The sequence below is a fragment of the Hemitrygon akajei genome, chromosome 3, assembly GCF_048418815.1.
Source record: "Hemitrygon akajei chromosome 3, sHemAka1.3, whole genome shotgun sequence".
In the NCBI taxonomy this organism is placed as follows: Eukaryota; Metazoa; Chordata; class Chondrichthyes; order Myliobatiformes; family Dasyatidae; genus Hemitrygon; species Hemitrygon akajei.
The window spans coordinates 84,048,854-84,061,508 of NC_133126.1; the positions used below are offsets into that span (position 1 = coordinate 84,048,854).

The 12,655-nt window shown below is 38.1% G+C and overlaps 1 protein-coding gene across 8 annotated transcripts in view; it reads left to right on the forward strand.

Moving 5' to 3' along the window:
- sipa1l1 (signal-induced proliferation-associated 1 like 1) overlaps positions 1 to 12,655 on the forward strand; it is a 379,448-nt gene that overhangs the window by 256,989 nt on the left and 109,804 nt on the right. For all 8 annotated transcript variants that reach the window (XM_073040260.1, XM_073040252.1, XM_073040259.1 and 5 more), the window contains 2 exons: positions 5,645 to 5,833; positions 7,953 to 8,127. In XM_073040260.1, the coding sequence (XP_072896361.1) occupies positions 5,645 to 5,833; positions 7,953 to 8,127 (364 nt within the window). The remainder of the gene's footprint in view (positions 1 to 5,644; positions 5,834 to 7,952; positions 8,128 to 12,655) is intronic.

Sequence of the window (12,655 nt, forward strand, 5' to 3'; positions counted from 1 at the left end):
TGTCAGATCAGCAATGCCCCATGTGTCTTATTTGTAACACTGTACTGTCTAATGAAGCTATGAAACTATCAGGATTGCAGGAACACTTCCATAAAAGACACCTGAAAAGGCTACTTATGGTGTTACTCAGTTCTAGAAGATGAAAGAAGCATTTGAAAACCTTTGCGCACTCATCATTTGCCAAGAAAGCTAAAAATGACCTTGTTAGTGGTCTCATTACTTCTTATAACATTTCCAAAATGATAGCAAAGTGTGGAAAATCTCATACAATTAATGATAGATTAATAATGCTTGCTGTATCAGAGGTGCTCACCACTGTTCTCAAAATGGATGCCAGTATTTTTAAATCAATTCCTTTGAGTAATAACTCTGTCGCTTGTCACAATGACGAAATGAGTGAAGACTGAGTATCAACTATGTGCAGAGTTACAAAAAAGAGAATTTGGAATACAGCTGGTTGAGTCAACTTACGAGACCTCAAGGCATTGCTAATGGCATATGTACCATTTATCAAAATGGAAAAGTTTTTATGAAGAGATTCTTTTGTAAAAAGTTAAAAATAAATATTAATGGAGAATTAATCTATGATGAGTTGAAAATGTGTATTGAAGATTAAGATATTCTGATTAGGAACATGATTTTTTTGTGCAACAGATGGAACATCATATCTGACAGGTCACCATGCTGGTTTAGTGACATTTATGAAAGGAGAAATTCCATTGTGTAATGCATCGTCAACATCTCACAGCCAAAAACTTCAGCCAGTGGCATTTTTCAGTCTTGACTCTTGTAATATCTGCTATTAACAAAATTAAAGCTCATCCATTAAATAGCAGAATATTTTACCAGTTAACGATGAAACATTTGAACATTTGTTTCTTCACACTGAAGTGTGTTGGCTGTCAAAAGGCTGCTGTTTAAAACGCTTCTTTGATCTTTTTGACATGGTGGTTGAATTTTTGTTCAAAGTGGACAAGAACTTGGGAAATAAGATTAAATTTCTACATGGAGATGCGGCATACCTAGCTGATCTGTATGACAAAATGAGCATTCTAAATATGAAACTGCAGGGTGAGAACTTCAATTTAATCTAGTCAAAGAGTGCAGTGTCCACTGTTACAGGAAAATTGGAAATATATAGGCAAAACATTGGGAGAATAAAACTGGGTCCTGCTGAAGGGTTCCAGCCAGAAACATCGACTATACTCTTTTCCTAGATCCTGCCTGGCCTGCTGAGTTCCTCTGGCATTTTGTGTGTGTTGCTCGGATTTCCAGCATCTGCAGATTTTCTCTTGTTTGTGATTGGGAGAAGAATGTTCTCACAGCTTACCTGCATGGAAAATATGGCACTCTCTTTCACACACAGTGATTTGCAAGAGTATTGCTTACACCTGCAGTCACTGAAGAAGGATTTTCAGAATTGATTGAAGGGTTTGAACAATCTGGAAATTACGGACTGGGTTACTAACCCATTTCTTTGCAAGATGGAAGAACAGGAAGAGAGCTTGTAAAAAAAATTATCAAAATTCAGAATGATGAAGAAGCAAGAATGTTTTTCAAAAATGTCAGCTTTAGTGGTATGTAGCTACATTGTCATATGAAGTTTCTAAGTCTTTGGAGAAGAGCCAAACTACTTATCATTGCATTTCCATCCTCTTACTTTGTTGAAAGAGGCTTGAGTACAGTGAACCCCGGACTCAAAAACAGAAACCGCTTGAACATTGTTACACATGGGGACCTGAGGCTTTTGCTGTCACAATTTGAACTTGATATTTCAACTCTTGCAAAATCCATCAAGTTCAAGGATCACATCAACATTGAAGCTGCATATAGCGTACAGCTGCTGTGTAAACTAAGTTTAAAGACAAATAAAAATTTGAAGCAGAATCATTTTTCTCATGTTAGCATATGGTAGACATAGTTTTACACAACGGGGGTGCTGGCAAGTACACTGTGCCTAAGAGGGGTATTGCAAGTATGAAGTTGCTTTAGGGGGGCATTGTGCTTAAAAAAACAAGTTTGGCAAACTGGTTTAGATGAAGCCCAATTTCTCAAATCACAATCAGCTTTAGACTGTACTTGATCAGGAAGTTGCAAGAGCATTAGTAGCTTCACAGCCCATTTCTCTAATGAAAAATAATGCATTTCATGGTTATGGTACATTTTAGAAACTGTGAAGTTGGCATTGGATATAGATTTTTGAATAGTGAATTTTAATTGTAGTTTTCTTTTAAAAAAAAAACAATAAATCTTCAGAAAACCATACAATTGCTTTCAAATGAACTGATGCAACAAATCTAGAGCATAAGTTATTCCTTAATAGCTGAGCCAACATTTATCTTCCAGTGTGGTTTCCTACATAGTTCAGAATACAATAGAAAGCTTGTATGGACTGTTTATTGGAAATAATCTTGCACGATAAAAAAATGCATAGGGAAAGACAGCTCCCATTTCGGCTTTGCTATTCAAATGTTTAATCTTCAAAGTCCTGATGAAGGGTCTTGCATGAAGCATCAACTGTTTATTAATTTCCATAGATGTTGCCTGATTTACGGGGTTCCTCCAGCATTTTGTATGTGTTTCTCTGGATTTCCAGCATCTTCAGATTTCCAGCGGATTCTTTTGTGATTTCAATCTGGCAAACTGTTGTTGCCTCCTCGCAAGTATAGTTCCTATAGATTGATCATACCTGTGCACTGTATTCTAAATCTTAGGGGCTTTTCTAATAGTAGTAGGGCTTTATTAGTTTAGTTTTCAAATCTTTTTGCAATAAAAGGCAGTATGATATTTGCCATCTTCATTGTTTACTTCCATTTCCGTATTTTGTGCCAAAGACAATGACCTTATATTTTTCAATTTCATCTTCCATCTGCTATGTCTTTGCCCATGCTGTTATTTCCTCAGTGTACTGATAATCCACATTGTCACACAGATTTTGTATCATCAATTGCTTTAATTTATTACATCTCATCCTCTCATCTTAGCCATTGTTCAAGACTGTAATGAACTTGGGCTTCTGCACCTCTCCTTGCACATCCTATTAATCTCAGCCCTAGTTCAAAAGAATCTACTTGTTCCCATTTAACAATCCACATCAGTTGGTCATCCCCAATCCCGAGTGCTCTAATTTTGTTTTATAACCTCTTGAGTGACATCTTATTGAAGACCATCACAGCAGTTCCCAACCTGGGGTCCACGGTTAATGGTAGAGATCCATGACATACAAAAGGTTGAGAACCCCTGTTCTAGAAGTTCAAATCCATATCGATTATTTTTATTTGTTCCTACTATATATTTTCCTATTTTTAGTCATTACACACCTTTAATAGTCAAAGATAGCTTACTAAAAGTTCAGTCCACGTTCTTCATGAAATCAAAGCCTGCATGATTCTCTGATGTCAGTATCTGCCCTTCCAAATTTTAATTCTTTAAGCATTTCACCATGCTCTTATACTATATTTGTTTTCCATTTCCATTTTCCTCCTTTCTTCTTCCCCGATCCCATGCTCGCTCTTGAAAATGGCTATCCTTGTTCTTTTCCCACACGCTCTTTGGGGGGGGAGAAAAAGATGTTAAGAAGACAAATCCTATTAGCTAATTTAATAAGGCTAACTTGTAAAGTTAAAATGTATTTTAATTTTAAGCAGCAAAAATGAAATGCTCTATTATATAATGTAATTAATGAAACATTACATTTTGAGAAAATCTGCTAAAAATAAAATATCCAACAGCATAACTGTATTAATAAAATAAAGCATAGTCTTAAGCCAGAGTATTACATTAGTAAGAGAGGCCATGCAACACCTTAACCCTGTGTCAACTTTCAATAAGGTTACAGCTGATGTGATGATAATCTCAGCTCCATTTTCCTGCCTGTCTTCCCATAATCTGATCGATTGTCCATAGCTTCAATATATTCAATGACTGAACGTCCTATAGTTTAAAGCAAAATCCAGCAATTTTCAGTTGTTAAAGAAGAAAATTCCCTCGTATCTCCATGTTAAGTTGGCAATACCTTATTCCAAAACTGTAAAGTCCCCTATAAATCTTTACATGTTTCAGTAAAGCTACCACTCATTCTTTTCAACTCCATTAAGCAGAGACTGTTACTCCTCACAAAACAAAGCCTTCAGCATACCAGTTGACCTTCTCTTAACTGTCTTCAGTTGAACTGAAGTCTAACCCTCATTAAATGCCCAGAGCTACAGTACTGTGCAAAAGTCAAAAGGCGCATATATATATCTAGGTGTCTAAGACTTTTCCACAGTACTGTAGTGTTTTATATATTGCACTGTACTGTTCCCACCAATAAAAGATACATATCATGACATGAGTGATGATAAACTGATTCTGATATGGTGGACTGAAAATCGAAGGGGGCAGAGAGAGGGGAGTCATGGTTAGGAAGAGGGGAGGGAGCAGGAAGCACCAGAGAGACCTTCAGGAGTGGTGAAGGGTCTTGGCCAGAAACATCGTCTGTTTACTCTTTTCATAGATGCTGCCTGGCCTGTTGAGTTCCTACAGCATTTTGTGTGTGTTGATCAATAAACCAGTTGTTTGAATCAAATTACCTTGCCTGGTGTCTTAGGGTTGAGGTTGTCTGCACCCACAGCAGCCCACATCCCTGGCATTCTTTATTACCACCTGCCCCGCACCCCTCCTGTAGCACTCCACCCTTGCCATTCTTGATATCCTTTGCTCCTGCCAGATTTACAATCTCACTCTCTCCATTCCAACTTAACAAATACAGTATTGTGCAAAAGTGTTAGGCACCATAGCTATATATACATGTGCCTAAAACTTTTGCACAGCACTATATATGCTGTACTCTAGGTGTGATCAAAGTAGTTAGAAACAGAGCTACTGGATGCTAAACTTCCCCATATTTTACATCTTACTTCTAAAATATTTGCATGATGAATTCCCATTGGTGCTGTAGAACCTGGGACCTAAAAAATCTCAGACTGAAATTGTTGGGTGCTGGCATTATCCAATAGAGTTCTGGCCTGAAATAGATCTGTAATTTTACCTGATTATGCAGTATCTTTACCAACTCTATAATGTTGAAAATTCTGCATGTACAATTTCTAGCAAAACATTATGTTGAGTTTATCATTTAGATTCATATCAATTAATAGAAATCCTAAAAGCATTTCATTAATTTTGAGATAGGACAGCAAACTTCCCTTTGTTTTATCTACTTTGTTTGCTTTATATCCACACTCTCAATTCATCTCAACTATTCTTGAGAGAGTTTGATTCCAATTTGGAGGCCAATAATGTCTATGAAAAGAAAGTTTAAAAACCTTCCATACATGCATTCAAGATCATTAAATCATTTTTCATAGCTAAAAGCATGGTTTCTTATCTGGCTCATGATGCCTCGCCTCTAAATGATGGTAGCTTGTAACTTAATGTTCATGTATGGATATTTATAACAAGACATTTGGAAATAATCTGAAGTGGGAACCCTGGTTGATTTTCCTATTTTCACTGCTGTGGTATAGTGTTCACTGAGTTTGCCCAGCAAAACATAGACTGAAAATTGAACACAAAACTTGAGCCAATGTAACTCTCTGAGTAAACAATCGAAGGCACAGGGGTTTGACAGCAATATAAAATCTCGTTTGATGTTGTTTTCCAGCTGACTACTTTACGAGGTTCAGTGTTGGAAGATGCAGTTCCTTCGACAGCCAAGCATGGCACAGCTAGAGGTATACCTATGAAAGAAGTACTTGAATTTGCTGTACCAGAACTCAGTGTTAATTGTCTGAGACTGGGCCTGAATACCCCAAAAGTTACAGACCAGCTCATGAAATTGGATGAGCAAGGAGTGAGTATTTTTCATTTAATCTTGCTTTCTATAAAATGTTTATTTTTGTATTTTTCACAAGGAAGGTTGGATGGTTTAGTTCAGTTGCTGCCTTGCCGCAGGAGCTTCAATGAAAAAACATACCTAGGAAATGACACTCTTGGATTTTAATGAGATGAGTGAGGTATCATCTTTTTGAGTGTAAAATTTGTTAAAAAGTTATAAATTGTCACCGCTAATTTAAAAAAACCCTAATTAAGTTAATTTAATTGTAACAAATTACAATCTGCATGTTATTCATTCCTCATGGATGTGGTTATGGACTGCAAATGATCTCATGAGGTCAGTTATATTTTCCAGTTTGATGCAGCTAGTTCTCTAATTTCACTCAATCAATCACACTTCTGAAATGTTTACTGGAGTTTTGGACCACTCATTTCCACCATGGGTTGAGATCACTTACTAAAGTTTAGGAACCCTGGGCCTATGCCACTGATCTATTTTGCTCTGCTTTTTCAGTCAAAATAAGATCACTATAATCATTAAAGTCAATACAGTAAAAATGGAGGCCATTCAGCCCATTTATTTTGTGCCAACTCTTTGTAGAGTCCTCTGGAAGCTCCATCCCATTGCATCTTCCAAATTCCACTCCATTTATTTTACTTCCAATTACCAAGCCAAAAATTCCATTTTGAAAGCCATACTTGAATCCAAAGATATTGGATCAAGCTTGATGTTTCCTGTATGAATTGTGGCAAATCTGAAATGTCTCAGATAAATAACTGTTAGTATAATAGTTGCATAGAAGCTGGTAGCTTTTTATTGGTATATGGCTTTGTTCTGTAACTTCTGGTTGTTTACCCATCATTGAAGTTCCTAAGGGAGTTTATGGTGTCCTTAACAATTTCAATCACAATCTATTTCTTTGTCGTGAGTGTTTGGTGCAGATTGGCGCTCTTATGGCATAACTTGTCATCTGGAGTAGTGAGCCCAGGATGGCACAGTGGTGCAGCTGGTAGTGCTGCTGCCTCACAATGCCAATGACTTGGTTTCAGTCCTCCCTGCATGTTCTGCCTGTGCCCACCTAGGTTTCCTCCTACATCCCAAGCAATGTGGGTTGGTAGGTTAATTGGCCACTGTGAACTACCCCCAACGATATGGCTGAGTGGTAGAATCTGGAGGGAGTTGATAGGCATGTGTGCAGTGTAAACTTAGATTATAATGGGTGCGTGACGATCAGCATGGATTTACCAGGCCTAAGTGCCTGTTTCAACACTATGTAGCTTAAAGAAATGTCACAGAATTCGACTGGTGACTTGTATATACGATCTCCCTCTCCTGGAAATCTTGATGCTGACGTTGTGTTCCTGATGCGTTTTATTTTCCTGCAACCATCTTGAAGTTAAAAATTGTAAAAGTAAAAAGACTTCCCACCAGATTCAATTGCTCTTTAGCACTGAGTCCTGAAAAAAATCAAATTACAACCCTGAAGCTTAGGCAGAGCTTTCACACAAGCTTCTAAATTTATCCCATTGTCTGTATCGGTGTAGTTCGATTGCTTTCATTTTTTTCTCTGATTAAAAGTGACTGTTATGACAATAGGGAAAATGTTTTCATCATCAGGCCTATTTTTTTTTAAACCTACGTAATATAACCTGCTAAAGCTGAGGCTCCAGAATTAAAGAAAATGCTTGGCCTATCCTCGTATATATTAAAAGAAAATAAATGCTCTGAGACTGTTGTGCATTTATAGAAATGAAATTGATTCAATTTTAAAAAAATAAATGATTGTAAAATTATCAAAAAAATCATCTGGTTAATTATATCATTCAGGATGGGAAATTTCACTCCTTTCCTGACCTTGGCCTTCAGATGATTCCAGTCCTGCTGTCCCAGAAACTCCGCATCAGACAAACAGATCCACTAGAGTTGGCGCTGCCTGTTTCTCTGGACAAGTCAAGTTTGTTTTCAAATAAGTGATTATTCCATGTTAGAAATCATTGCTAAAGATACCATCTGAGAGACCATTTTAATACCATTTGTTTGATGCCTACTGTGGCCAGTGGATTGATGCTTCATTATTCATTTAGACAGTCAATGCAATATGATGAAATTAATAACCTATTTTCTAATCCAACAGCTGAGTTTCCAGCACAAAGTGGGGGTAATGTACTGTAAAGCCGGACAGAGCACAGAGGAGGAGATGTACAACAATGAAGTGGCTGGTCCTGCATTTGAAGAGTTTCTCCAATTGCTGGGAGAAAAAGTGCGTCTCAAGGGCTTCGGCAAGTACCGAGCACAGCTGGACACCAAAAGTAAGGACTTTGGAAGTGTGCCCAAATATGGGCTCAAAGGGCTGTATTCTGCACCACTCTCTATATTTTCTATCTTCTCTGTTTAAGCTATTTCAACATCTGCAGTTTATTTGGTTTTCGTGACCCTGTGGTCATTGGCAACTATCAGTCACAGCACAAGTGGCCCGAGAAAGCAAATGGTAGTAGGCTGTTTGGGAACCGAGAATTAAAATGCACGTTTTTTTTTACAAGTGAGAAGTTGATCAGGTGTGTGATAATTGGTAGGAGTTACTGAGTGGACTGGATTCACCTGATTAATCACGTCATCAGAAAGCATACGTTTGTGTAAGATGGAGGGCAGTCGAAGATATTAATAGGCCCTCAGCTCACGGAAAGAACTCCTATTCCTCTGACATATCATTTAGTCTTTGATGAATTCAGCACGAGTGACCTGAGTATTTGGGGTAATTATAACTTTCAGAAGCAGTGGGATTGGGTTAGGTGAAACTTGTTTATAAACTGTTACCAACTTCCTTTGGGAACCTGGATGCACTCTCTCTCTGTTTTAATGGAGAAAGAAAAAGAGATGAGCAACCAGAAAATTGGTTGTTGAAACCTTTGGATTGCTGCCTGCCTTTTTTTAATTTGGGGGGGAGGGGTATGCATTCTGTGAGGGCTGTTGACCACAGTGGCATTGGTTTTGGGATACTTGTCATATAAAAGGAGGCAAGAAGGGCCAAATACATGAAATTTATTTATTGAGATACAATTTACAATGAACAATTAACCTACCGGTTGGTGTGACTTATTACCAAACAGCAGCTTTACCCTGAGACTGCCACTGAATGTTCTTTATGGAATTTCCAATTATGTTGCCTCTTCATCCAAAGCAGTGCTGAACTCACCTCCTTGGCTTTAATGAACCAAATGCATTGATGACAAACAATCCTAACAGGCAAATTGGATTTCTGATGGGGAGAACAGGAAAACACAGAGTAAAATGTGCATTACCAGCTTCAGAATCCTGTCCTAGTGATTTACAAGCATTATGAATTGCCTATGGCTATAATCATACACTAATATATCGTTGCTCAATACTCTGCAAGACATTTCCACCATATAGGAGACACATGTCAGAAATATGATGAATAAGGCTTACCACCACTTTTCCAAGGGCTTTTAGGTTTAAGCAATGAGGCCTAAGAACTGGAATCTAATACCCAAGAATAAATAGAAATACAAATGTTGTATAATCACCGTTTAACAACAAGAATTTCTGAATCTGTTATAAAGTAGTTGACATTGAATTGCTGCAGCTTGTTTGATTGATGCAATGGAGTTTTAAAAATAAAACTGCAGATGCACAAAATGCTGGAAATACTCAGTATGACAGGCTGCACCTGTGAGAAGAGAAACAGTCACTGTTTTGGTCAGAAACGTTTTGTCAGAGCAGAATATTTTAGGCATTTTCTTGTTTTTACTACAGGATAACATTACTGGTTACCCCAGGTGATGTAACTAGTAATTGCAAGTTCTTCATCCAAATGCAACCATTTTCAGGAGGTTTTTTTACAAAAATTGACTATTTCATCTCATTTACAAACCTTGGTACTCCATCAGTATTATTTTCTGCTCTGTATAGCTCAGGTGTTTATTTTAATGTTCTTAATCTCGTGAATTTCTCTGCTTACATATACCCAGCTCTGCTCTGAGATCTTTCAACATCCAGCTTTGCCCGATTAATTTTCTTGTTAATTTTTGTATTCATTCAGTTTGTATCCTATCCAATCATCTTTTCTACCCTGTGCTCATCCATTTGTTAACTATTAGATCCACCACTCCACTAAATGAAGAGCAAGCCAGTTGTCCCATTAAGATCTTCAAGGAAATGAAGGCATTTTTAAAATCCTCTCTATTTGTTTTTTTTACTCCTGGGCTACTTTTTCAGTTCTGTTGAAATCAATTGTCTTCTTGTCCAGTGCACTTGTATGAAATGTATCTGTCTGCAATTAGCCATTAAAATTTAGTGTGTTGACCAGTAATCCCAAAGGGCTCAGTAAGATTTAACATAATTAACTTCTATTTCATTAAGTATCTTTTGTGGGTATGTAGACATACTGCTTGAGAAAGGAGCTGCATATTTCCATTCTCCTTTCTCCTCCCCAGCAAATCCAGTGAATGGTGGTGGGTAAATTAAATGACTCCCTTTCTCTTGATTTTACTTCTGTTCAAAAGTAATGAGTTGTTTTTAATCCCAGTTGTTTCCCAGCCATCAATTTGTCAATTTCGCTTCATTCCTTCTCATGCAATTATTTTCGCCTTTATATTAGTTAACGTTCTCTGCGTTTTCTTGATGGCTTTTATTTATATTTTAATTTATATTCACATTTAACTATTTAGCTGTTCTCCTAGATCTCCCTTGCTGTTGTGACGCACTACATCTTCATGGGATGGTTCTCATGTTTCAGAAGTGCCACCAGTGATGAAATGAGAACCCTCTTCCTGACAATGGCCATTAGCCATATGTTACACGTGTTAATCTTTCTTTCTTTTATTTCTCTTGTGGCTGCAGTAATAATCTAGAGTTCTGTCAATGTCAGGGCTCTGCTGATATGTTTGCTACTGAATCTTCGCTTGTAGAGTTTAGTTTTGTCTTTTCATGTCCTGTGAACCCCTATGCACCACCCTAACCAATATCTTTTCTAATCTTTTGAGATGCTCATCTGACCTGTGATGTAAAAAGGCTAATTGTTTATGACATGCTAATATGCAATACCAAGTGGTATTCAGTGCCTGAATGGCTATTCTACCCTGCATGACTGAGATCACAGGATGCAGATTTTGTCTGCAGAGTTTCCTGTAGCCAGTAAACATGAATCATTTATAACCAGAAAACTTGAGCCTGACTTTTGAACCACAGGGCCATCATTAGTGGCATCTGTTAGTATGATCAATTAAAGCCACATGAGAGGGCATACTCTAACCATGTCTCCATCCCCACCTGCCTCTATTCATTGTTCATTCAAATAGTGGCTTATCTCTCCCTTAACTACATCTATTAACGTGAGTTCTATAACACGTAATTCTACGACCTGATATAAATGTCAGCTCTGGTATATTACTTTTCTCCTCCTTTTCTTGACCTGAAGGAACTGCTTGCTTGAGATCAGCGATCTCATTTCTGCCTGTAAATTTGAGAATTGGAATCAGGCTTAATACTGCTGATATATATCATGAAATTTGTTGCTGTGCAGTAGCAGTACATTGAAATACATAATAAAAATTGTATTAAATATGAAATATATATTCATTAAATAAGTAGTGCAGACAAAGAAAAAAATAATAGTGAGGTAGTTTTAATGGGGCAATTGTCCATTCAGAAATCTGATGGCAAAGGGAAAGAAGCTGTTCCCAAGACATTGATCTGTGTCTTCAGGCCCCTGTATATCCTCCTTGATAACAGCAATGGGAGAAAAGGTCATGTCTTGGGTGGCTGGGGTCCTTAATGATGGATGCAGCCTTTTAGCGACATCGCCTTCTCTGCTGGGGAGGCTGTGCTCTTAATGGAGATGGCTGAGTTTGCAACTTCCTGCAGCTTTCTGATCCTGTGCAGTGGCCCCTCCATAGCAAATGGTGGTGCAACCGTTTAGGATTCTCTGCACGCTACATCTATAGAAACTGAGAGAGTGTTTGGTGACATATCGTGTCTCCTCAAACTCAAAATACAGCAGCTGTTGTGACATCCAGGAACTTGAAACACTCACCCTTTCTACTGCTGATACCTCGGAAAACTGGTGTGTAGTGTCTCAACTTCCCCTTACAGAATTCCACAATCAATTCCTTAGTCTTACTGATATTGAGCAAAAGGTTGTTGTTGCGACATCACCCAACCAGCTGATTTCTTCCTCTTCATCATCTGAATTTCTGCCAACAATTGTATCATCAGCAAGTTAATAGATGGGCATAGCAAGAGTAGAGCAGTGGGCTAAATACACAACCTTGAGGTGCAGAGGGATGTACAGGGGCTCAAGTTTTGGAGCTTGTTGATTAACACTGATGGTATTGAATGCTGATGTGTATTCGATAAACAGCATCCTGATGAAGGTATTGCTAATGTCCAGGTGGTCCAAAGCTAGTGTGACTATATCCACTCTAGACCTATTGTGGCAATAGACAAATTGCAGCAGGTCCAGGTCCTCTGTTAAGTATGAGTTGATTCTGACCAGACCACCCTCTCAAAACACTTCATCACAGTAGATGTGAGTGCAACTGAGCAATAGTCATTGAGGCCACTCACCCTGTTCTTCTTGGGCACTGATACGAATGTTGCCTTTTTGAAGCAGGTGGGAACTTCCAACTGCAGTAGTGAGAGATTGAAGATGTCCTTGATCACTCCCAATAGTTGGTTGGCACAAGTTTTCAGTGCTCTACTAGATACACCATCAGGGCTTGATGTCTTGTGAGGGTTCACCCTCTTGAAAGATGTTCTGACATCAGCTTCCAAGACAGAGATCACAGAGTGACCAATTGCTGCAGGGATTCTCACAGT